Source organism: Marmota monax, unplaced genomic scaffold (assembly GCF_021218885.2).
Source record: "Marmota monax isolate L192 unplaced genomic scaffold, Marmota_monax_Labrador192_F-V1.1 WCK01_AAM20220418_F8-fsc00132, whole genome shotgun sequence".
Taxonomy (NCBI): Eukaryota; Metazoa; Chordata; class Mammalia; order Rodentia; family Sciuridae; genus Marmota; species Marmota monax.
In genome coordinates, this window is record NW_026695199.1 from 6640376 (window position 1) to 6668351 (window position 27976).

Below are 27976 nucleotides of genomic sequence, written 5' to 3' on the forward strand. Positions count from 1 at the left end.
GCTGAGCCACAACCCCAGCCCCAGATTATGGTTTTTTAAAAGTTCACTTTATTGGCTACTTTTAGTAAGGAGTGAGAGGCTAATATATATTTCAGCCCACCATCTTTAACTTTTTAGCCATTGTTCTAAAAAATTTTCTTATAAGTACTAATCTATTTTTATTTTATTACCATGTTCTGTTAAGCATTCACAACTGTGTCATGTCTAAATGCAAAGAAATTATGTTGTTGTGTTGACCTACTTTGTTTTTTGAATTGTCTTTGCTTTGAATTTGTCTGCTGTGTGTTAAGAGTAAGTCTAAAAACCTTTGTTTTCAACTAACATTTCCACAGTTCAAGAATTTTTTACAAGAAAACGGAATATCTTTTATGCATCCTCACAGTTTGTCAGTGTTTAACATGGCAATATTAGATAGCCTAGAGGATTAAAGATCTGTTTGTCATCATTGTTATCAGTTAAATGTCAGTTAAAAGTCTGATTTTAGGTAGGTGAATAATTTCCCTTTTGTTTTATTTCCAGATTAACAATAAAAAGTATTAGGCCTAAGGTTGGGGATGTGGCTCAAGCTGTAATGCGCTCGCCTGGCATGCGCAGGGCGCTGGGTTGGATCCTCAGCACCACATAAAATAAAGATGTTGTGTCCATGGAAAACTAAAAAATAAATATTAAAAAAATTCTCTCTCTCTCTCTCTCTCTCTTTCTCTCAAAAAAAAAAAGTATTAGGCCATTAAAATGTTAACGAACCTTTAAAAGTATCTGAGCTTTGCATTTGGAATTTGGTTAACTAAATTGAACTATAGTATTTTGTCTGAAGTTTAACTGCAGTAGTAGATATTTATTGCTACATGTATGTTATCTATTTTTCTCTTAATTTGTTCTTGGTTATCAGATCTCTCCCTGACTATTTTGTTTCTTAACAGACTATTTTGATATTCCACATGCCCTTTTAGATATGAAATGTCTCAGTACTGTGGTTTAATAGATATGAAATGTCTCAGTACTACGGTTTAATTTCTAGTTACCGCTCATGGAATTTCTCCCTGTCCCCTTTTTACTCCCTTCTGTCCTTTGTCAGATTATAGCATTTCTCTTTAGTGTATCTTTCTTTTGTTCAGAAGATAGTTTAGTCCCTTTCATGCAAAACTAACTGTTGAAATCACAGACTACTTGGTATTTTCCATTTTATCATATGTTTAAGTTAGATTGATATACTTAATCTGTCAGAAGAATGGATAATTTTAAATTAGTCCTATAATAAGAATTTTGTTCCTGAATTTCTTAAAGCTCTTGATTAGAATATTTTAATAGTTGTATAAAGCATTGGTAAATTTTAGAACTTAATTATTACTTATCAATATTCAATGATGTTTTTTATACTGATCTGATTATACTTCAGAAGATTTGCTGTATAGCAAATTTAAATCTTTAATGTCTTTGACCTTTATTAATTGGTTAAACTTTAATGCCAAATCAGGAATGACCCCTATTTTTTTTAACTCTTAAAAAAAAAAAAGTCAGTTGCATTTGAAATCTAATCAGCTGGTTTTGAATTGGATTTGTAAGAAAAAATGATTTTTTTAAAATGTTTAAATTCTAATTAATCACACATGACAGTAGAATGCATTTTGACACATCATACATATATGGAGTATAACTTCTCATTATCTGGTTGTACATGATGTAGAGTTATATAGGTCATGTAATCATGTATGCATGTTAGGGTAATAATGTCCCATTCATTCTGCTATCATTCCTATCCCCATGCCCCCTCCCCCCACTTTACTTTGCTCTGTCTAGTCCAAAACCCCATCCCCCATTGTGAATAAGCATGGAGTATCAGAGAAAACATTCTCAGCCTTTGGTTCTTTGGGATTGGCTTATTTCACTTTAGCATAATATTGTAGAAGAAAATGATTTCAACTTTTATATTCACATTGCCAATATTTTTTATGTAAGTGCCATTTAATAAAAGAAATAAGAATATCTTCTGGGGGGCTGGGGTTGTGGTTCAGTGGTCGAGCGCTCACCTAACATGTGGCACCACATAAAAATAAACAAAATTAAGGTATTGTGTACAACTAAAAAATAAATATTAAAAAAATATATTCTGGGATAGTATCTATTTTTATTGGCATCAGCATTATTTCTTTGTTTTTAAAAAAATATTAATCCAGTGAATTTATTATAAATGAAGATAGTACAGATTATTTAATGAATATGATCAAAACTTTCTGCTGTCACTGTTTAATAGAAAAATTAATAGAAAATTTAAAAAAAAAGAATAAACTATAGAATATAACCTACTGTGAGTGTTTTCATTGAATAAAAAAATCTGAGGGCTAGGGTTGTGGCTCAGTGGCAGAGCGCTTGCCTAGTGTTTGAGGTACTGGGTTTGAATTTCAGCACAATAAATAAATAAATGAATGAATGAATGAATGAATGTCCATCAACAACTAAAAAAAATATTAAAATAAAAGCAAAAATATCTGAACTTATTTGTCCTGAATTTAAGAGTATGATTTTATCTGAAACATACGTCTATAGGATTAGAAAATAAATGTGGAGCTCAGAATATTTAGGGAGAAAATTAATGTTTTCATGATAGCTTTAGAGAGGGAAGATCTTCTTTGGCTACATTTATGAATTAGGTTTCAGCACCTGCCTGAATTCCTGTATGCAAAATATTGTTTTTTATGTCTCTAAAGAGAAAGTCCATACTGTCTTTCATATTATTAAAGGCTCAAATACACTAAGAATTTGAGACCAAGAGGTTAGTAATGAAAAAAATTATTGTATAAATGTTTGAGCATTGTGGGACTTCCATATTATGTAGCTTAGAGGTGTGTCTCAGTAGGTTTAAGGAGTTTACTGCTGTAAGTTATTTTTAATTTTATTGTATTCAGATATGATCTACATATAATGAAATGCTCAAGTCTTAAATATTTAGTTTGATTGGTTGAAACAAACATATACACTTGTGTAACCCACACATGTTTTAAGGTCTAGAATATTTCAGTCACCTCAGAAAGTACTTTTAACTTAAAAATAAAACCAAGGGGCATTCCTTTTGGGTCTTTGTATAATATAAGCGTACATTTCTACTTCACAAAGTTCTAAACATTCCATTAACTAAATTAGTAGTTTAGCTTTTATGGAGGAGGAACAAGTAGTCCTAGCTCCTGCTGCTTGCACTTGTTGCTAGTTTTTTTTATTTTTTTCTTTTTGCTACTGGCAACAGAGCTGTTTTAATGATGATTTTTTATTTTATTTTATTATTTTGGTACTTCAGATTGAACCCAGGGCTTTCTACTTCTGAGTTATATCCCCAGCTTTTAATTTTTTTTATTTTGAGACAGTCTCTCACTAAGTTTCAGAGACTGACTTAGAACTTGTGGTCTTCTTCCCTTAGTCTCTCTGGTAGCTGGGATTATAGGCTTGCACCACTGTGACCAGCTACAGTGATCATTTAGATGAGCAAGGAATTGGGATGGCACTTACTTACTCAACTCCTAGGTCCTTAAAGAGAATAGCTCACATCAGTTTCATGTCATTTCTTTCTTTCTTTCTTTTTCTTTTTTTTTGGCCTTATTCAAGATTGAACACAGGGCTTTGTGCATGCCAGGCAAGCCTCTTACCACTGAGGTACATCCCCAGCTTTTTTATTTTTATTTTAAGACAAGATCTTGCTGAGTTTCCCAGGCTGCCCTTAAACTTGTGATCCTCTTAGTCTCCTAAATGACTGGAATTACAGAAGTGTGACTCTGTGCTTGGCTCCTCTCCATTATTATAGTTAACTCTGTTCTCCACTTAAAGTGATGAATAAACATCTGCAGGAGGGAGTTTTTTATAGTCCAAATTTAATGGGGTCTCTGGGTCTGCAAGCTGCCTTGTTGGTGTACAGTGATTGGATCATAAAGTAGTGTCATCTTCTGCCTTCAGGCAGACAGGACAGGCAGGGGCTAGATGTGGGTTTCCGTTGCACCAGACAGGTGGGGGTCGAGTATTCAGCCTTGAGTGTGGTTGAGTGTTCAGACTTGACACAAACAGGTTATAAAGGACCAGACAGAGAGGGGTTTGAGTGCGTGGGTTAGCCTCATTCGTTTAGCCTGCCCTGCACCTAACACTTGTCAGCATTGGTATAGTCAGTTTTGGATTATAGCCATTTTAATAAGTGTGTTGTAATATGTCATTGTTTTAATTTGTAATTCCCGATGACAAATGATGGGGTGAGCATTTTTTCATGTTCTTATTTACCATCTGTATATCTTTGAGGGAGTTTATCTTTTTTGCCCATTTTTTCATTGAGTTGTTTTCTTTTTCTTTTTTTTTTTATATTGGTTCTTTTTAATTATACATGACAATAGTATATTTTAACATAATTATAAAAGTATGGAATATATCTTGTTCTAATTCAGTCTCCAGTATCTCTCTCTTCCCTTCTCCCACTCCTTGCTCCCTTTCCTTTACTCTGTTGTTCTTTCTGCCATTTACTGGTAAGATTTTTTTTTAAATTAATTTCTGTGGATATACACAAGATGAGATTCTTTGTGGTGTATTCATATACATACATAGGAAAGTTATGTCAGATTCATTGTACTATCTTCTTTCTCCCTTCCCTCTCTTCATTCCCTTTTGTCTATTCCACTGAACAACCACTTTTTTTTTCTTGCCCCCTTTTGCCTTATAGTGGATTAGCTTCCACATATCAGAAAAAACATTTTACCTTTAGTTTTTTTTAATATTTGTATTTTAGTTGTAGTTGGATACAGTACCTTTATTTTATTTATTTATTTTTATGTGGTGCTGAGGATCGAATTCAGGGCCTCACATGCTGAGCGAGCCGTCTACCGCTGAGCCACAATCCCAGCCCCTTGACCTTTAGTTTTTTGAGATTGTGTTATTTCACTTAGCATGATAGTCTCCAGATCCATCTATTTAATGGCAAAAGTCATAAAGTCATTTTTCTTTATGGCTAACTAATACTCTATTGTGTATATATACCACATTTTCTTTTCGTATTTTTGGAGCAGGGATTGAACCCTGGGACACTTGACCACTGAGCCACATTCTCAGACCTATTTTGTATTTAATTATAGAGATAGGGTCTCACCGAGTTGCTTAGCACCTCACAATTGCTGAGGCTGGCTTTGAACTTGCAATCCTCCTGTCTCAGCCTTCCCAGCTGCTGGGATTACAGATGTGTGCCACTGCGCCCAGCACCACATTTTCTTTATTGATTCATCTGTTGAGGGACACCTAGGTTGGCTCCATAGGTTGTTTTTCTTGTTCTCGAATTTTAAGAGCTTTTTGTATATTTTGAATACAAGTCTTTTATCATATACTATATGTGGTTTATAGAGATTTTTCTGCTAGTCTGTGGCTTGTCTTTTTTTTTAATATTTATTTTTTAGTTGTAGTTGGACGCAATACCTTTATTTATTTATTTATTTTATGTGGTGCTGCGGATCGAACCCAGTGCCTCACACGTGATAAACACTAAACCACAACACCAGCCCTTTAATATATCTTTAGAATCTCAAAGGGGAAATAAATAATGTTGAAATTTGAAAAGGTAAATCATATTGGAAGACCATAAGAGAAATGTGTTCAAAACTGTTACTAGGACTGAATTCTTTTTTTTTTTTTTTTTTGATACCAGTGATTGGACCAGGAGTGTTTAACCACTGGGCCACAACGGCATCCTTTTTTTTTTTTTTTTTTTTTTAATTTGAGACAGGTTCTCACAAGGTTGCTTATGCAGGCTTCGAACTTGCAATCCTGCTTTAGCCTCTAAACTGCTTGGATTACAGGTGTGCACTGTTGCGCCTGGCAGGACCGAGATCTTTACTAGATAAAACCACCCTGTCTTAATCCCCCCAATTTTTTTGCGTTCAAATGGGCGTAAGTGGATCAGGGAAAACAAACCTGAGTATATAGCATGTTTATTTAGAAAGTGATTGCTTCAGGATAATTCCATAAACTATTAACCTGACACTCCTTATATATAGTGATTGTATTATTCATATTTCATTCAGAAAGTTCTAAATTCTTTTGATTCTGTGTTGGGGGCTGAAAAGAGAAATTAGCAATCTAATTCCTGTCTCCCTAAATAAGCTGCTCTAGGACTTGTTATTGGAATTTTAAAAGGGTGTAATTTACTTGGGGGAAGAATAAGCATGATACAAAGTTTAAAAGTGTACATGCCCTTTAGCACCCCAAGTCTAGGAATTTACCCTGCATCTGCAGAATTGTTTGCAGTAGCAAATGACTAGAAACAACATAGATGTTTATTATTAGGGGACTAATTAAACCATGATATATCCATGTAAGAAATAGTATAAAATCTGAAGGAATTTAGAAGGAATATGGTAGATTTACTTATACCTTAGTATACAACAATCTTCTAGATATATTAAGTATAAAACACTGTTTAGTATATATACTACAGTATGGCTACAATAGTGTAATAGCAAATGAACATTCTTATGCTTGTATAGGCATGGACTCTACAAAGATACACAGGATACTGAAAACTGTGATTTCTTCTGAGAGTGGAGTGAAAGGGCAACTTTTTTGAAAATTTATTTGAAGGTTTGCATTTATATATCTTAAAATGCTATGTGAGATATATGCGTTTTGCCATACATTGTTACTATAAGAACTTGCATTTATTGATAGACTTTTGTGTCCATACTTTGCTGTTTGTGCTTTTGAACTTAAGGGCTTTTATCATTGGTCTTTAGAGGTGGGAATGAGGAGCAATATTGATCACCCCTTCCAGTGCAGGGTAGATTCTGGTAGGAGAAGCTGCAGATAAGAATTGAGTAAAATGTCTAATAATAGTTTTTAAAAAGAATATCTTTTAAAAAGTATTGAAGTTAGGATATTCTGCCTGAATTAATCATAAAAGTCAGATTTCCCTCTAGATGGGAGGGAATTAGGTAGAGGACTTATTTTGGAGGTATGAATGTATGTAGAAACAGGAACAGAAAAGAAAGAATTAGGAGTCTGCAAGGAACTAAAAACATTTTATAAAACATCTCTAAATTATACTATTATGTACAAAGTCATTTTCCAGACTTTTAAAAAACAAAACAAAACAAAAATTGAAGAGCAGGTGATAATTTTTGGTTTCATATGTAACAGAGGAAGAAAATAGCAAAATGAAGAAATAGACCTTTATTTCCTTGATTTCCAATATAGCCCTGAGCTTATTCTGAGGTCACTTGAATCATGATGCAAGTGAGCGTAAGGAAGAATACACACACATATACACAAAACAGAATTTAAAAAAAAAAATCTGCTTTGAACTTGATATATGAAAAGCTATTTGTTTTCATATTATGGTTATATTTTTCCCCATCTATTCTTAGTGGATAGGGGTGGGATTGGGTGCTGAATCTAGCTTTGTATATTGCCTTATTATTTCTTTTCTTTCTTTTTTTGAGTTATTTTGATTTCAGAAAAGGGAAGGTAATGAAAATACTAACAGTTGCATAGTATTTTACAGTTTTAAAAGCTTTTCATGGGGCTGGATTTGTGGCTCAGTGGTAGAGCGCTTGCCTAGCACATGAGAGGCACTGGGTTCGATCCTCAGTACCACATAAAAATAAATAAATAAAATAAAGGTATTGTGACCAACTACAATTTAAAAAGAAAAATATTTTAAAAAAGCTTTTTACATGTTATTTTTTCACTTTTGCTACTTTTCTATTATATAGGTATTAGCGATGTTTTGTTATTTTTATTAGGCTTTCACTGTTAAAGATAGGTAATTTGCCAGAGATAATATAGCCTTATATGTGTCAATGCTGGGCTTCATAAAATCAGTCTCAGATTATTTTCTTCCTTTCTTTCTACCAAAATATAAGATCTTTACTATTTGGTAAAAGATTTACTCCCAAGAGAGAGGCATTGATCAAAAAAAGCATTCTGAAACCTAAAACTTGAGGACAGAGAGATTTGATTAGTAGAGGGTTTGGGGGGCAGATGAGCCTCTGACCTGCCTGAGTACTGGCATAGCTGATGTCTTTGAGGTTCTTGGGTACTATTTATAATAACCCTTTTCAGAGTTGCTTGTCACATCTTTAGTTGCTGGATCCAAGCCATCCAAGTGGTGAGTTAATTAAAGGGAGTACAGTTAAGGTTTATACCACATTAGTCATAGGAAAGATATTTTTTGTAATTGATCACACATAAATTAGTAAGGTATCTTTTATAAAATGGACTGGTGAAGTACATTTGTTTACATAAATTAACTAACTAAATTTAGTGTTTTTCATACTAGATTTGATGAAAGGAGAGAACGAGGAGGAAGATGAAATAAGCCTCAAGCTTGGAAGGCTTAATTATATTTATATATCCCTTGGTATCCATTAGGGATTGGGCCCAGGATCCCTCTCAGATAACAAAATTGCAGATGGTTAAGTTTCTTTTATTAAAATGGTGTAATATTTGCATATAACCTGTCTACATCCACATATATACTTTTTAAAAAAATAACATTAGTTTTAATTTATTTTTTGTGTGTGGTGCTGAGGAGTGAACCCAGTGCCTCACACATGCACTCTACCAGGCAAGCACTCTACCACTGAGCCACAACCCCAGCCTAATATACTTTTAGAGTATTTATAATATCTGATACAATGTAAGTGTTGTGTAAATAACTGTTATGCTGTATTGTTTAGATAATAATGGCAAAAAATGTGTCTTTACATGTTCAGTACAGATGGAATTTTTCTCAAGTATTTTCTTTTTTCTTTCTTTTAATACCTTTATTTCACTTATTTATTTTTATGTGGTGCTGAGGCTCGAACCCAGGGTCTCACACGTGGGAGGCGGGCGCTCTACCACTGAGCCACAACCCCAGCCCCTCAAGTATTTTCAATTGTTTGGTTAAATTCACAGATGCAGAAACCATGGATATGATACGCCGATTCTATGTATATGTATACATGCATGCACTATGTGTGTGTCTAGATACACATTCATAAATTTGAGCAAACAAGCCATACTAATATTTAGTTACTTAACCCTTTAGCCAGAGTTCTGCATTAAGATGGTGGCTGATGCTTTCTATAATTGGGTAGAAAAATATTTAGCTTTTTTCCTTGCTCTAGAATTTTTGTGTTTTATTGATATAAAATTGCATATTTATGTTTCTTATAAGAAAGAAACAAATTTGTATTAGAATGAAAGAATTGGAGATGAAAAAGGAATAAAACGAGTACAGATTATCATGGAAGTACTTTTTCTGTTTTTATAGATTGCAGTCTGTAATCCTGAGTCACTAATTTATTGTGAGTAGCTGAGTTATAGTTAAAAGGTCTTTTCCTCCTTGGGAGTTAGATTAGGGAATGTAGAGAAAATTTGTTGCTATTTTAAGTAGAGAACATATTATTTGCAGCAATTTTATTGCCATTATTTAATGTGGCTGATATAAGTTTAGGTCAAATGCTGAGTGGGGAGGGAAGATAAGGGTATATTTGCTGTTCATTTGTGGATGTGGATGTTTAAGATCACTTTCTTTTTGGTACCAGGGATTGAACTCAGGGGCACTCAACCACTGAGCCATATCCCCAGCCCTGTATTATATTTTATTTAGAGACAGGGTCTCACTGAGTTGCTTAGCTCCTTGCTTTTGCTGAGGCTAGTTTGAACTTTCGATCCTCCTATCTCAGCCTCCCAAGTTGCTGGGATTATAGATGTGCGCCACTGTGCCCGGCAACCTCTATTATTTTTGTCCAGTAATATAGGGTAGTAGACTGTATTGAAGGTCTTGCCTTGAATATTGAAGTGTCTTTTTTTCTTTTCATAGTGGTAGTCGCTCTTCCAAAACTTTTAAACCAAAGAAGAACATCCCAGAGGGGTCTCACCAGTATGAGCTCTTAAAGCATGCAGAAGCCACACTTGGCAGTGGCAACCTCAGAATGGCTGTCATGCTTCCTGAGGGGGAAGATCTAAATGAATGGGTTGCAGTTAACAGTAAGTAGCCTCTCTATTTCTCAGTAGACTCTGAATTAGGTTTTAAGCCTCACTGCAGGTGAATATTGAATACTATCTATTCTAAGATCTAGTTAGCAATCTGTTAAATGGTAGAGTTAAAATATGTATCTCTAGAATTTCATAGCCTATACTTTAATCATTATGGTAAATTTCTTCCCTCAGTAGCATACTGTTGTCTTGACTAAGTTCTACTTATTTTTTTTCCTCCCCCACCTTTTTTTGGTATGTGTGTGTTATTGGGGATTAACCCAGGTTGCTCTACCCCCAGCCCCCTCCCTTTTTTAAAGATATGTTTATTTTAGTTGTAAATGTACCTTTATTTTATTTATTTATATGTGGTACTAAGATCTGAACCTAGGGCCTCACACATCTAGGCAAGCATTCTACCACTGAGCAACAACCCCAGCCCCATTTACCCCCAGTCTTTTAAAAATTATTTATTGATTTTTGGTATCAGGGATTAAACCCAGGGATGCTTAACTACTGAGCTACATCCCAGCCCTTTTAATTTTTTATTTTGAGACAAGGTCTTGCTAAGTCACTTAGGGCCTTACTAAGTTACTGAGGATATCCTCAAACTTATGATCTTCCTGCTGCAGCCTCCTGAGCCAGTGAGATTACAGGTGTGTGCAACTATGCCAGGCACCTTTTTTATTTTTTATTTTGAGACAGAATTGCTAAGTTGCTGAGACTAGCGTTGAATTTGCAATTTTTTCACCTCAGCCTCTGGAGTTGTTGGAATTATAGGCATGTGGCCTGTACTTATTTTGATTATAGTCCAGTAGTGATATTGTGAAATTAGTATAAGATATTCTTAAGTTCTAGGAAGAAAAAAACATGTAAATAAAAAGTAAATATACTCTTGGGAATTAAACCAGAGAGAATTGGGGATTAAAAGGTCCAGAGTTTTTCAGCATTAGTGAAATAGTTTTTATAATTGAAGAAAATTTATGTGAATTGAGTAAAAATAAAATGAGATTTAGTTAAAAGCATACACTGAATGTTTAGGCCTTATTTATTTTATTTATTTACTTTTTTTTTGGGGGGGTTGGTGCTGGGGTATTAAACTCAGTACTAGTGTAGTACCCTGAGCCACTCCCCCAGCCAATGTCCAGGTTTTAATTAAGGAAAAGTAAAACATTATTTTTCTTATAATAATTAATGGTATCTTAATATAATTTAAAATGTCATGTTATTTATATATTATGCTGCCATTAATTAATAACATATAGGAAACAGAGGTATTTTATTGGCATGTCTTAAAACCTTATTGCAACAACATTTGGATAAGAACTATATTATTATAATGTGATCACAAATGATATTCAGAATAAATTTCCAATATATGTGTACATTCTTTTTTTGTACATTGGGGTCTTTGTACCATTTATTTGAGAGTTCACTTACTAATTTTTAAAATGCAAGGATGGGTACGTAGAACTTCTGTATCACTTACTAATTTTTAAAATGCAAGGATGGGTACGTAGAACTTCTGTATAAAAGATTCCCACTTTTAAGGATAAAAGCAAATAATCATTTTCTGTCTGTATTGTCTCTTTGTCTCAGTTGTCACAATTATCTATAGTATTGAAATGTCTAGAACTTTGATTCAAACTTTTAAAATTTCACAGGTATTCCACACTTCTGTTCTAGCTTGACAAAAATTACTTTGGACTAATACATTAGAACATCCGCTTAGAGCACAATTCTGTTTTGTAAATACAGTATTTGATTGAAATATTGGACTCTAACATTTTCCTTATTAATACTAATCCTCTGAAATTACGCTTGATGGGGTTACCAGGGTTTGAGACTGAAGAGGTATTTCCCCTCATTGACATTAAATGATTAAGTAAACATTTTGAGTGCACAGTAAAGGGAATTGTTGATAAGATTGACATCTTAATGGCCTTTTGACTTCAGTACATTTGTCAAATGAAGATAAATGGTAACAGATGGGAAATTTTTACAAATTTAATGGCTAGTCTAAGAACCAGAAACCAGAGCCTGATTTGAAAATTCTGCTAGTAGAAAGAAAAGGGAGTGAAAATTTTTAAAGAAGATAGGAAGAAGGTTCAGTGTTCTGGGGAAAGCAGGATACATAAATTATAAATAAATTATGTGTCACAGAATTCTGAGGCCAAATCTTGGTTTGGGAGGAAACTAACACTATTTTTTAGTATTCTATGATTCATCCAATTTTGAAGGTAAGTAATTGAGGTTCAGGAAGATTAAGTAACTCAACTGTAAGTATAGGAGTCGGACTCAAACCTGTCTGTCTTATTTCAAAAGCCATGAATTCTTCTCTATTCACGTGGAGGACAATTTAAAAATTATTATTACAGAGTAATAATTTACTATTACTTAGTAGATCTTGGCGTATGGAGGAATAGAGCAGGGGGAAAAAAAACTCTTAGGGTTAATTTTAGTATAATAGTCCTGCTCTACTTTCTTCAATATTTAAGTTTGATTTCTTTTTTATGTGGTACTGAGGATCGAACCCAGTATTTCACATGTGTGAGTTAAGTGCTTTACCACTGAGCCACAACCCCAGCCTTAAGTTTGATTTTTTTTTTTTTTAAGGTCACCTTTTCCTTTGGATGCTCTAGAAAGTCTGGGTTTAAAAAGCATGATGCTGTTCATGTATAATTAATAATATGACAAGGATCTTAGAATTATATAAATAAGAGGGAACAGAGGCTGAGTTAAGTCACCATGTTCAGTGTTTGTCATTAAACATATGAGTAAATGCTTCTTTTCTGCCTGAGATATTTGAAAAGATATATTATCCTAGGAGTACAGGCAATAGATTATTGAAGTCTGGCTGGAGAAGATGTAGGTTATTGGAACATTCTTTATGCTTTCTTTGAGTTAATTTGCAGCAAGTCTTTACTGATTGCTTCTTATCAAAGAAGGGACACACTGAGGGGAAGCTGTTTGCTTCCATAATTTATACTCCTTTATGAAAAACTCAAGTGATATCTCTTTACTATACACTGTAAACTCAATAGGACAAGGGATTGAGTCAGTTTTATTCCTCACTGTATTCTTAGAGGCCAGCATATTTTTTAGGACTTGTAGGGCTGTACATTGTTTGGCAAGAGGTAGAAATTTTAACTTTTTTTTTGAGTTTTTGTCAAACCAAGAATGCTTGCTCTAAGCTCTAGGGCCAGGGTTAACAATCTTTCTGTAAAAATTCAGATAGTTAATATTTTAGCCTGCCTAGGAACTCTCTTGCAACTATTCAGCTCTGATGCTGTAGGGAAAAAGTTATCATACACATATGTAACCGAATGGGTGTGACGGTATTCCAATAAAATTATTTACAAAATCAGAATGCTAGATTTGGCAATGATCATACTCTGCTGTAGGGGTAGGATTAAAATAATAGTAAATGAATGGATAATTAACACAGCTAATAGAGGGAAAAAATTCTATAAAGAGCATAGGAGAGAAAATAATCATAAGTAAAAAAAATAGCAGATATTAAGACAGTAGTTCGAAATTGAAATATTAGTAATTATATTAAATATAAAGAGAAAACTCCAATAAAAAGACAGTGGTATGGGCTGGTGTTGTGGCTCAGTGGTAGAATGCTCGCCTAGCATGCATGAAGCCCTGGGTTCCATCCTCAGCACCACATAAAAATAAAGATACTGTGTCCACCTAATGCTAAAAAAAAAAAAAAAAAAAAAAAGACAGTGGTAGAGTGTTTGCCTAGCATACATATACGAGGCCTTGGGTATGATCCCCCACATGGAAAAAAGTAAAAAGGGCGGTAATAATGTCAAGGAGGTTATAAATCAGAACAAATTTGCTGCTTTCAAGAGGCATGATTTATACATATACGAAATGGTTGAAACATTAATACAAAGATGGCTGACAATTATTTCAGATAAAGTAGACTTTAAAACAAAAAACAGCAAAAGAGGGAAATTTAAAAATAGTAAATGATTCACTTTACAAAGAATATATAAAATTTGAAATTATATGTCTCTAATAACACCTCAGGGGCTGGGGTTGTGGCTCAGTGGTGGAGCACTCACTTAACACATGTGATGCACTGGTTTGATCCTCAGCACCACATAAAAATAAATAAATAAATGTATTGTGTCCATTTACAACTAAAAAAAATTAAAAAAATATTAAAAATCAGTTGACTGAATTAAAAGGAGGAGTGGACAAATCCATACTCATAATGAGAAATTTTAGCATTCCTCTTTCAGTAACCGATGGAAATGCAGAAAATGTAGAAGCTGGGTGCAGTGGGGCAATTCCTGTAATTCCAGTGACTGGAGGATCCTACAAATTCAAGGTCAGCCTTGACAACATAGCAAGACCTTCAGCAACTTAGCAAGACCCTGTCTCAAAACAAAAAGGGCTGGGGATATAGCTCAATGGTAAAGTGCCCCTGTGTTTAATCACAGCACCCTTCCCCTGCAAAAAAAAAGTACAAGAAAAAAATCAGTAAGGAATTAGAAAAATTTGAGCAACAAGATTAGCAAACTTGACCTGAAGGATACATGATCTAAACCTAAGATCATAATTCATGTACATTTTGAAAAATCAGTACATTTCTTTGATCACAGTTGAATTTCACTGGAAACTAATAACAAAAAACTGGCAAATCTGTATGTTTGGAAAGAGTAAATATCAATGAAGAATTAGAAAATTTTTGTATTGAAATATAATAATAGATATGTTTTATTAATTTATTTAGCTATTTCTTCTTTTTGGTACTAGGAAGTGAACTTAGAGCTGTGTTTTACCACTGAGCCACATTATCAACCCTTTTTAAAAATTTTTTTATTTTGAGTCAGGATCTTGCTAAGTTGCTTAGGGCCTTACTGAGGCTGGTTTTGAATTTCTAATCTCTTTCCTCAGCCTCCTTAGCTGTTAGGATTATAGGCGTGCACCAACTATAAATATATTTTAGATGGAACCTTATGGATAATAGCTAAAGTTATGTGAGAGAGAAATTTAGAGCCTTACATACACATATTAGGAAAAGAAAACATTTAAATTTAATGAATTAAGCATCAGAGGTTAGAAAAACAACAGCAAATTAAATTCAAAGGTAGTAAATTATTAGTAAAGATAAGAAATTAATAAAATAGAAACCATACAATGAAGAAAATGAACAAAGCAAAAAAACATGTATTGAGTCTTCCAGAAGTCTAATGAGGGGCTCGGGTTGTGGCTCAGTGGTAGAGCGTTCACCTAGCTCATGCGAGGCCCTGGGTTTGATCCTCAGCACCACATAAAAATAAAAAAATAAAATAAAGGTATTGTGTCCAACAACTAAAGAAATTTTTTTAAAGTCTAATGAAATTTATAATTCTTGGTAAGACTTATCATCAAGAAAATTGAGAGCAACAAATAGTCACTTTTTCATTACTGAAATTGGCTATCACTAAAGATCTTTCATAGCCTAAAATTTATAAAAGAATATTGTGAATAAGGGGCCATAAGTATAAATAATTTAATTGAAATGGAAATATTTCTGTAAAAATTCAACTTAAAGTTAATAGTAGGATTAAAAATCTGAATAATTTTGTATTTTTTTAAAATGGTAATCTAATTGAAAGCCTTCTCAAAGTAGAGATTTCCATCAAACATTTAAGGAAATAATAACAAGCCTTTGGCTCTCATAGAGAATGGAAACAATGTTAATTTTATAAGCTTTTACCAGGACAGTAAAAGAAAGGAAACTAGGTCATTTAATTTAGGGAACAACCTTAATTGTAAAAATTCTAATGAAATATTAGCAAATTCAGTGTAATAATATTTAATAAGTATAACATTGTGACAAAGTTAAGTTTATGTAGAATTACAGAGTTTGGTTTAACATTTGAAAACCAGTCATTGTAATTCATCACATTAACTAAAATCAAGGAGGAAGAAAACATGATCCTGTCAATATATGTCTAAAAAGTATTTCATAAAATCCAGAATCAATTTATTATTTATCTTTTAAAAAATAATTTAAATTGGTACATTATAATTATACATAATAGTGGTATTCATTGTGACATATTTATATGTGTGTATAATTAAAAAAAATGTATCAAGGAAGTAATGGATGAAAGCTTACCTTTTCTTTTTGTTGGTCCTGGGAATTGAACCCAGGTTCTCTCCCATGCCAGACAAGTGCTCTAGCCTAGTACAAGAAAGGTAATTGCTAAGCTACATTCCCAACCCTATTTTTTCATTGTAGGTGGACACACAATATCTTTATTTATTTTTATGTGTTGCTGAGGATCGAACTCAGTGCCTCACACATGCGAGGCAAGCACTTTACCACTGAGCTATAGCCCCATCCAGTTTCCTAACCCTTGTTAAAAAATTTTTCGTTTGAACAGGGTCTCACTGAGTTGTGGGGGCTGGCCTTAACATTTTTATCCTCTTTCCTCTGCCTCCAGAGTAGCTGGGATTACAGGCACGTACCACTGTGCCCTGCTGAGAATTTACTTTTGATAAAGCCTATCTGTGCAAAAAGAGTTGCAAATAACATCATAATAATGAAATGTTGAAATTTTTCCTCAGGTTAGAAAAGGGTCAAGGCTATCCAACATAGCCACTTAACAGACTCAGCCAGGAAAAAGAATAAAATAGTAAAATAGTAATAGTAATGACTGAAAAGGAAGAAAGACTTTTTTCATTTATAGCCATTGTGGATATATATGTTGAAAATTAAAAAAAAAACATGATTGTTAATACTATACCATGGTTATTCTTACTAACAGGTGAATTTAATAAAGTATTTGAGTTGAATATAAAAATTATCAGTAGCATCAAAAATGTGAAAAACCTAGGATTCAGTCTGCTTAAATTATGAAAACTATGAATATAAAAACTATTCCTTTGTGATTAGCTTTTTGCTCTTCCATATATCCATGTCATAGCTGGGTGTGGTTGTATACATCTAGGCCCAGCAACTATGGTGCTGAGGTGGGACAGTTGAAAGTTTAAGGTCAGCTTCAGCAACTTAGCAGAGACCCTAATAAATAAAAAAGGCTGAGGATGTAGCTTAGCAGAAGAACACACCTGGCTTCAGTTGCCCGTACTGCAAAAGATAAAAAAGTACACACTAAAGATCATGGACATGTTTTCATCCTCTTTTTTTTTTTTTTGTAGTTGTAGATGGACAGTATGTCTTTATTTTATTTATTTTTATGTGGTGCTAAGGATCAAACCTGGCACCTCACACGTGGTAGGCAAGTACTCTACCACTGAGCTATAGCCCCAGCCCCCTCTTTTTACTCTTTTAAATTTCATTGTCTCACCTTTCACATTGAAAAATATAGTCCACTTCGAACTACTTTTTGGGTATGTTGTGAATGAAGAATGAAGTTTTAATTTAAATTTTTTTCCATAGCAATAAATAATTGACTCAAATATTTATGAAAAATTGTCTTTGCCTACTGTTCTACCTTGATGGCTTTGTTGTAAATCAAGTGTTTCATCTGTGCTTGCATTTGTTTCTGATTTTTCTATTCTGTTTCCTCATTTTAATAAGGTCACACTATTCATTGTGTTTTATAAGTCTTGATATACACCTTCTGATTCTTTAGGAATGTGTGAATGGTCTTGGTTCTTTGCTTTTTAAAATACATTTTAACATTTTGAGAATCTGTTGAATAACATTCCACTATCATTTAAATTTGCAGTTTTCATGTTTTTTGCCAACATATTTTCATAGGGTATTTGACTTACAAGAAATTTCTTTTGTGAAGTGACAGTTTAGGCTGTTTCACATTTTCTAGTGTGTCCGTCCTCCCTCCCTCCCTCCCTTCCCTCTCCTTCCTACTTTCTTCTTACCTTCCTTCCTTCCTTATTTTCTGTGCTTGGGATTGAACCCAAAGCCTCACACATGCCAGACAAATGCTCTGTCACTAAAGTCACACCCCCAGCCCTGTTTTCTTTATCTTACTCATCTATAGGAGTTCTTTGTGTATTCTAGATAAAAGATTTTTGTTGTTTGTATGTGTTGCAAAGAATTTTCCCCACTCTGTTGGCACTTTTGCTCTATTAAATGGAACCACTTGATGAACACAAGCTCCTGATTTCAACATAGCCAGATATTGGAGCTTCTGGGTGTGCTTTGTGTTAGTTGTTCTTTGTGGGGAAAAGACCACAGAAAAGTTAAGATTATGCTTAAATAAAGTAAAAATTTAATTGTAACCATTATATTTTACTTATAATTGCTATATGCTTTTCAGCTGTGGATTTCTTCAATCAGATCAACATGCTTTACGGAACCATCACAGACTTCTGTACAGAGGAGAGTTGTCCGGTGATGTCAGCTGGACCAAAGTAAGACATGGTTAATGATTAGTTCTCATTTTATTTATAGTTTTTAGATAAGAACAAAGCTTCTGATTATATATTTTCTCTACTTAGCAACTCCTTCAGTAGTTTGCTAATGACTGTTTTATCAAGCCAGATTCCATAGCTTGAGCTTTATGATCCTCCCTGTATTGTATTCCATCCTGCCTTTCCTCTGTTTGCTTATGTATCTTCTTCAGTCTGTCCAAATCAGATTACTGGAAACACTTTGCTGTTCTCTACATTATTCATGCTTTTTGTAAACTTGCTTATTCTGTTTTCTCTTGGGTGTTTTTCTTTTCCAGTTTCCTCCTATCATCGTCTATTTCAAACAGTCTTATCCATCTTCAAGATTCATATCAAATGGTACTTCTTATATTATTCATCTTTTTTTACTTCTTGTGCTGGGGATTGAGTCCAGGGCCATATATGCCTTTTTAAAATTTGCAGTTTTCATGATTGCCAACATAACTTCTTAGCCTTTTGTTGTTGTTGTTGTTGTTTTTTGTTTTGTGTTTTTTTGGTCCTGGAGATTGAACCTAAGAGTGCTTAACCACTGAGCCATTTTTTATTTTTATTTAGGGACTTGCTGCTTAAATTAAAAAAGAAGAAGAAGAAGAAGACTTTATTCAGGGTCTTGCTGAGTTTTTTAGGGCCTCACTAAGTTGCTGTGATTTGCTTTGAACTTGTAATCTTCTTGCCTCATCCTCCAGGGCTACTGGAATTATAGGAGTATACCACAGCTCCCAGCTTAGCCTTGTTCTTTTTAAAAAATATTTTTAGTTGTAGATGGACCCAATACCTTTATTTTGTTTGTTTGTTTGTTTATTTATTTATTTATTTATTTATTTATTTTAATGTGGTGCTGGAGAATGAAACAGTGCTAATAATAACAATGGCAGCTACTATTTAGTGATACCTATATGTAAGGCCCTTCATATATTATATGTTTTACTTCATACCACAATATTCATCACAAGAATATTGCCCCATACATTGTCATGAATGTAAATATAGTCAGATGACTAAAGAGCTCAGAACAGAGATACAAGAGCTCAGGAAAGGAATTGTGCTAACATATAAGGAGGTTAAATATAAGCTAAATTCTTAGTAAAGAGAAAGGAAGACAACACTGGAAAGGGCACAAAGCTGAACTTTTACTTCTTTCTAGCCCACAGAGATAAGTAGCTGCAGTTATTAAAAATTCAATGCCTTGGGGCTGGGGATGTGGCTCAAGTGGTAGCGTGCTCGTCTGGCATGCGTTTGGCCCGGGGTTCGATCCTCAGCACCACATACAAAAAACAAAGATGTTGTATCCACCGATAACTAAAAAAAAAAATATTAAAATTCTCTCTCTCTTTCCCTCTCTCCCTCTCTCTTAAAAAAAAAAAAAAATTCAGTGCCTTTCAGTCTCCTGCTTCCTATAGACCTCTTCCTATAGAGTTTTGTTCTGTGGTTTTCAACCCTCAGGACTGTTGACTTTGGAGAATTGTGGTCTGTGGACTTTGTAGTTGCAGGTGTCTCTCTTGGTCTTCCTTCACCATATTTGAATTTATGTGAATTATGTAGTTCTTTGTTTTTAAATACTGTGGTTCAGAGATACAGGTGTTTCCTAGTTTCATCAAAGACAAAATGAATTTCTGTTACTTGTTATTTTGGGAAGTTTTCTTAAAGGAAAAAGGTCGTTTAAAAATGAAATCCCTTGGGGCTGGGATTGTGGCTCAGCAGTAGAGTGCTTGCCTAGCATGGGTGGGGCCTGGATTTGATCCTCAGCATTAAATAAAGTATTGTGTTATGTCCATCTACACCTAAAAAAATAAAAAAGGTATTAAAAAAATGAAATCCCTTTTAGTACATCTTAATTCTGGTTAATATTATTGGTGTTTACTTAGGATGTTTTAAGTTTTACTTGTGAAAACAGATATTTTGAATTGTGTTGTTATGTTGTTAGCTATGCATTGAAAACACAATGTTCCTTTGAGAGCTGTGTTTGTTTCTGCTTGTGTGTGTGTGTGTTACTGCCTGCCTTCCTTCAAGCCTGTCTGCCTCCCTCTCTCTCTTCCTTTCTCTTTCTTTTTCCTTCTTTTTTGGAGACTGGACTTTTCGCTAGTGATAATGCTAAAAAGACCTAGTTGTTATCAAGGTTCTTTATTGGCAGAGGCAAGACTGTACTAAGAAGAGGCAGTTGTTAATATAGGTTAAGTATCCCTTACCTGAAACACTTGAAACCAGAGGACTTTGGGATTGTTTTTGATTTTGGAATATTTGCATACACATAGAAATATTTCAGGGATAGAACTCAAGTTTAGACATGGAATTTATTTATGTTTTACATACTCCTTATATACATAACCTGAAGGTAATTTTAGGCAATATTTTTAGCACATCTACATTTTAACTGCAGCTTATCATGAGGTCAAGTGTGGAACTTTTCTCTTTTGGCATCTTATCTGCACTCAAAAGATTTCTAATTTTGTAGCTTTACAGATTTTGGATTAGGTATGCTCAATCTGTACTTGGCACTGGCCTCTTCCAAAGTAGTATTAAACAGTGCCTCACAGGACTTGGTTCTCAGTTTCTGTTTATTATTATTATTTTAAAAGAAATGGTATAGTTTACAGGTTTGTATAGTCATAACAAAAATTTAAAAGAAGATTGTCAAAGATGGAGTAAAAATAATAGATGGGGTAAGATAGCTACAAAATAAAGGAAGTCATCTTAAATATAAACATAAAAGAAAAAGAGAAGATCAAGGAATCATAGTTGTAAATGATAGGTGTGAGCAACATAGAGTTGTCTTATTTTTCAGAAAGCCTTATGATATTGAAAGTTTTAATTATTTTTTTAAATTTAAAATTTTTAGTATGATTTTTTGATTAACTATGTGTTCTTTTGATTTTTATATTTAAAAGTGAACACAAAATACCTGAAAACTTTTAAAAAGATAAAAAAGAAAAACATGTTGTAAAGGAACAATAAAGATGTTATGCTATCTTAAAGGAGAAAACATGGATGAAGTCCCCTTCTCTAAGTGAAGGATAAGGATGGCTTAAAGTTCTACCATTTATCATCTGTCTCCCAAGAGGATCAAAGAAGAAGAAATAAGCTTAAATCATACTAAGCACTTTAATTTTATAATAGCAAGATTCCCTTAACTGTGAAAGTGATTAATCATTGCAACAAGGTCCCAAGAACTGTTGGGAACTCTTTCCTTGGAGACCTTCCAAATGGACTTGATAGTCATTTTTTTTTTTTTAACCTTTGTTCTATTTATTTGCTTGTTTGCTTATTTATTTATTTATGTGTGGTATTGAGGATCAAACCCATGCCTCACACATGCTAGGCAAGTGCTCTACCACTGAGCCACAACCCCAGCCCTTGACAGTCTTCTTGTCATCTAATTGTTGGCAATAGATCCTCCCAAAAAGTGTGTATTCAGACACATCTTGTTTTGGATTATTGTTCAGTAGCAAGTAGTTGTGATTAGATAGAAAGTATTCTAAAGTATTGTGTTGTGTCCATCTACACCTAAAAAAAATAAAAAAGGTATTAAAAAATGAAATTCCATTATTTATTTATTTATTCCATCTCAACATAATTTTTATCATTTAAAATACTCTGTAGTATTCTGCCTTTTTTCTTTTTCTTTTTTGCTAGACTCTCTGATGTATCAGTCAGTCCAAACTCTGGGAACAAGGTTAGAAAGCACAGTGTTGTTTTGAAGATTGAAGCAACAGAGGTAACTTTTGGAAGCTAAAAATCTAAATACCAGTTCAGTTTAGAGAGATTTATATTTGTAGTGTTGACTGTATGATTATTTCTTATCTTAAAATTCAGGTTGTGTGTGTGTGTGTGTGTGTGTCTGTAAAAGAAACATACACACACACACACACACACATGCACAGTGTTAGGGTTCATACCATATTGTTTTTACTTGTTCATTTGCAGGTCTGTCTTTCTAGTAAACTGTTTTCCTTGGAAGTAGGAAAAGAATCTTTTTAGTGACTCTTATTCTTAATTTTGTGTCTTTTCACATAATAGGTGCACATTAATTGTTAAATCGGAATATAAGTTTCTGATAATACCCAAAACCTGTGAACGTCTTTCTTTGAGTTGCCAGTTTTCTTTAAAGCCATATTTAACTTTTCAGCCAAATGTACTCAGATATCAAGTCATTTTCTTTATTCTTAATCTTACTTTGGAGTTCTGTGTTTATCTTTAACCCAAAATTTAAAGTGTCAAGTTAAAAAGAATTATACTGCACAGGAGAAATGTTTTCTAAGGAAGAAAACCATAAAATTCAAAGATGATCATCATAACACTGAGTTATGATACAGTTTTTTTAAAACAGTAGAAATTTATTTATTTTTTCTAATTATTTATACATGACAGTAGAATGCATTTTGACACATTGTATACAAATGGAACACAACTTCTCATTCCTCTTGCTGTATGTGATGCAGTCACACCAGTAGTGTAATCATATCATGTATATAGGGTAATAATGTCTGTCTTATTCCACTGTCTTTCCCATCCCCACAACTCCTCCCCTACCCACTCCTCTTACTCCCCTCTGCACAATCCAAAGTTCCTTCATTCTTCCCTATGCCACCTCCCAACTATGGATCAGCATCCACTGGACAGATAAAATATTTGGCCAATTGGTTTTTTAGAGATTGGCTTATTTCACTTAGCATGATATTCACTAGTTCCATTTACCTGCAAATACTATAATTTCATTCTTATTTAAGGCTAATATTCCATTGTGTATATGTACCATATTTTCTTTATACCTTTACCTGTTGAGGGGCATCTAGGTTGGTTCCATGGTTTAGCTGTTGTGAATTGAGCTGCTATAAACATTGATGTGGCTGTGTCACTGCAGTATGCTGATTTTAAGTCCTTTGGGTGTAAATCAAGGAGTGGGACAGCTGGGTTAAATGGTGGTTCCATTTCAAATTTTCTGAGGAATCTCCATACTGCTTTCCAGAGTGGTTGCACCAGTTTGATCCACTTTGAATTGATTTTTGTGCAGAGTGAGAGAGAGATTTAATTTCATTTTGCTACCTATGGATTTCTAGTTTTCCCAACACCATTTGTTGAATAGGCTATCTGTTCTCCAATGTATGTTTTTGGTGCCTTTGTCTAGTATGAGACAACCATATTTATGTGGGTTTGTCTCTGTTTTCTATTTTGTACCATTATGCTACATGTCTATTTCGGTGCAATATCATACTGTTTTTGTTACTATTACTCTGTAGTATAGTTTAAGATCTAAGACTGTTTTACTCTTCTTGCTAAGGATTGCTTTGGCTATTCTGAGTCTCTTAATTTTTTTTTTTTTTGTACCAGGGATTGAACTCAGGGGCACTCAACTACTGAGCCACATACCAGCCCTATTTTGTATTTTATTTGGAGACAGGGTCTCACTGAGTTGCTAAGCACCTTGATTTTGCTGAGTCTGGCTTTGAACTCGCGATTCTCCTGTCTCAGCCTCTTGAGCCACTGGGATTACAGGCGTGTGCCACCATGCCCAGCTCTGGGTCTCTTAATTTTCCAAATGAATTTCATGATTGCTTGTTCCAGTTCTGTGAAGAATGTCATTGGGATTTTAATAGGAATTACATTAAATGATTCTACCAAATGACCATTTTGACAATATTAATTCTGCTTATCCAAGAGCATGGGAGATCTTTCCATCTCTAAGATCTTCCTGATTCTTACTTTAGTATTCTATAGCTTTCATTGTAGAGGTCTTTCACCTCCTTTGTTAGGCTGGTTCCCAAGTGTTTTTTTTTTTAAGGCTAATTTCCTAATTTTTCTTGCAGTGGATTTATCATTTATGTATAGAAATGCATTTGATTTATGGGTATTGATTTTATATCCTGCTACTAGCAGAATTCATTTGTTAGTTCTAGACATTTTCTGGTGGAATTTTTTGGATTTTCTAAATATAGAATCATATCATCAGCAAATGGTGATAGATTGAGTTCTTTTCCTATTGTATCCCTTTAATTTCTTTCATCTGTCTGATTGCTCTGGCTAGAGTTTCCAGGACTATGTTGAATAGAAGTGGTGAAAGAGGGCGTCCCTGTCTTGTTCCAGTTTTTAGTGGCAATGCTTTCAGTTTTTCTCCATTTAAAATGATGTTGGCCTTGGGCTTAGCATAGATATAGCTTTTACAATGTTGAAGTATGTTCCTACTTCCCTAGTTTTTCTAGTGTTTTGAACATGAAGGGGTGCTGTATTTTGTCAAATGCTTTTTCTGCATCTATTGAGATAATCATATTATTCTTGTCTTTAAGTCTATTGATTGATGTATTACGTTTATTGATTTCTGTATGTTGAACCAACCTTGCATCCCTGGCATGAACCCCACTTGATCATGGTGCACTATCTTTTTAATATATTTTTGTATGCGATTTGCCAGAATTTAATTGAGAATATTGACATCTATGTTCATTAGGGATATTGGTCTGAAATTTTCTTTCTGTGATGTGTCTTTGTCTAGATTTGGTATCTGGGTGATACTAGCCTCACAGGAAGAGTTTGGAAGGGTTCCCTCCTTTCCTGTTTTATGGAATAATTTGGTGTTAATTCTTCTTTGAAGGTCTTATAGAACTTGCCGAGAACCCGTCTAGTCCTGAGCTTTTCTTAGTTGGTAGGCTTTTGATGGCTTCTTCTGTTTCATTACTTGAAATTAATGTGATACAGTTTTTCTACTGTAATGTAGAATTCTACTGTGTGTGAAGGAAACCTGTGTAAGAAAATTCATACATGTTTCAAAAAGTGTGTAAACAAAGAGTGAGTTTTATGTGCTCTGCTTAGTTTGAACTGTGATAAATACAGAATAGTCCACAGGCAATTGAAAATGCACTTTATTTGGAGAAACACTGCTTAATATATGCTTATGCATAAATTAATAATATACACAGATATAAAAATATGAAAATATGTGCTTTATGTATGTGTTTTTATCTTTCCATTGCAGATACGAGTATCATTGGGCAGATGGAACAAATATAAAGAAACCTATCAAATGCTCTGCACCAAAGTATATTGATTACCTGATGACTTGGGTCCAGGACCAGTTGGATGATGAGACATTATTTCCATCAAAAATTGGTATAATTATTTTATGTAATTGTGAGCCATCATAATTTATCTAATTTTATGTTTCTGGTATTGTCCTGACTCTTCCTACACTATTCAGTTGGACAGTTCTATAGGGCTGTGTTATTCAGTTCCCAAGAGGAGGCACAAAAGTTTGTTAACCCAGCCATAACATAAGGAAGATATCCTATGTAAATTGATTTTCTTCACCCTTTAACTTAGTGTCTTCAAATACATATTAGTTGAAAGAGGTTATGTGTATCGGTTCATTTTATTTGCTAAATTTTAGTGGCACTCCAGATTAAAATATGATTGAACTTACTTATAATCAGTGAGGGCTTTGGGGGATTGTGGTATGTGTTATTTTCTTGATAATTATGAAGATCAAATATCCTTTCAGTAGAAAATGCTAGATAAAGTCTTAATCATATTCTAGGAACCACATTAGTTTTATGTCTACCAAAATAGTTCTAATCTTGTGCATTTAAGAACACCCTTTTCACACCATGGTTGTTATGAACATTGAGGTAATATAAGCCTTCCTGTAATTTTCAATGATGAGAAGATGAGTAATTGAGGATAGTAACAAAATCTGATTTAAATTATAGGAAAAAAAGAAAATGGAGCTAATAATATCTATAGTAGTTATGTTTATTTGGGAGAAGAGTTTATGTTTCTGTCCAATTTAACATTGTATTTGTGGCAAAGAGGGAGTTTCACTTTATGTTGTACAAAATCTTAACAGATATTGAAATCAAGCTGTATGAGAAGAAAATAAGTTTTGAGGGGTTGGCTTATTATCAATTTGAGTGAATTTTGCTTTTTTATATTTGTCTTAAAGGGCAGACTTTTTAAATGGAAATAGTTCACATCTAGATAGCTCATATATATTTACCTTTTCAAATGTTTTAGAGCTGTTTCTCTGAAAAAAGTTAAGAGTTCGCTCTTCTAATATTGTTAGAACAACTTTTAGACTACATTTTGTTTTCAGTTTTTGGAATAAGAGTGTGGTAGACAAGATTACCATGTAAGTAGTTACTGTTCCAGAGTGTTGTAAACATTTTTTGAATATTTGAATCATTTTGGAGCTTTTACAATAAAATGATTTTTTAAGGCTGCATTATTTACATATTGTCACGATGATTTTGAATGATTGCCTCCATCTTATCTCTTACCTCCCATATTTTGAACACTTTATCTAATTTTAGATATTTAGGAAAATTGCAAAAATCCTACCAAGAATGGAATAAAGAATTCCTTAGTCTACATTTTTAGTTTTTAACATTTTACCACTTTTTATTTTTATTTTACCTCCCTACCCTACTCCAAATATATGTGAGGTCATGAAATATTTTTCTTTTTGTGTGGTTTACATTTAGCATAATGTCCTCCAAGTCCATCCATGTTGTGGATGTAAGAGGCAGGATCTCCTCCTTTGTTTAGGCTGAATAATGTTCTTGGGTATGTGTATCTCACAGTTGCTTTATCCATTCATCCATTGACAGACATTTAGATTGTTTCCATAGCTTGGCTTTTATGAATAATGCTGCAGTGAACATAGGGTGCAGATATCTTTATAATACAGGGATTTTATTTCCTTTAGGTGTGTATTCAAAAGTGGGATTACTGAAGCATATGATAATTTTATTTTTAATTTCTTTAGGAATCTTCTGTTTTCCATAATGGCTGTACCAATTTACATTTCTACCAATAGTATAAAAGGAATGGTTCCCTTTCCTTTCCAGGGATTTTGTATTTTTCTTGTTTTGTATCTGTTTAATGCTGTAAAGTACTTTTTAACTCACAAAACAAGAAGCCTAATTAAACAGAGTTTAGTTAATTTCAGAACCAATTATGGATTTGGAATATTAATGAAGTAATTTCTATAGAAAAAAGTATAAAATGTAAGCACTTTAAATAGAACTGAATTTGGCAAATACATTACTTGTTTTCAGCACAAAATGTATTGAGGCTTGATGTTAAGAAAATAAAAAATCTGACTACCATCTTAGGAGTTTGCTTTGTTTTGATGAAGTGGTGGTATATTAGAGGCGTAACGGGCTATAATGAAGATTCGTTCTTTTTCCATAGATGCTATGGAATTAATTTTTATTTATGATATGATGAGAACTTCTGAAAAATATAATGGATATGTAAAGTATTAATTCATAAATGCTAATTCTTTTTACCCTTGTTTTGGTCATTTATGTTGCCATTTACTTTGTTCTCTCACCTTTACTAGGTGTTCCATTCCCAAAGAATTTTATGTCTGTGGCAAAGACTATACTTAAACGTCTTTTTAGGGTTTATGCTCATATTTATCACCAACATTTTGATCCTGTGATCCAGCTGCAAGAGGAAGCACATCTTAATACATCTTTCAAGCACTTTATTTTTTTTGTCCAGGTGAGTTTGATTAGGAGGCCTTTACTGCTTAGTGTAATCACTTATTTTCAGAGTTCTGTGATAAATACTGCATACACACTGTCAGAATAGAATTTTCCCTATCTCACTAATCTGCATCTTTATA

The 27976-nt window shown here is 33.6% G+C and overlaps 1 protein-coding gene across 3 annotated transcripts in view; it reads left to right on the forward strand.

Annotated features, from left to right (window-relative positions):
- Nucleotides 1-27976, forward strand: part of Mob1b (MOB kinase activator 1B) — a 60299-nt gene that overhangs the window by 23176 nt on the left and 9147 nt on the right. For all 3 annotated transcript variants that reach the window (XM_046428716.2, XM_058574034.1, XM_058574035.1), the window contains exons 2-5: nt 9818-9984; nt 18228-18321; nt 25325-25458; nt 27689-27852. In XM_046428716.2, coding sequence (XP_046284672.1) covers nt 9818-9984; nt 18228-18321; nt 25325-25458; nt 27689-27852 — 559 coding nt within the window. The remainder of the gene's footprint in view (nt 1-9817; nt 9985-18227; nt 18322-25324; nt 25459-27688; nt 27853-27976) is intronic.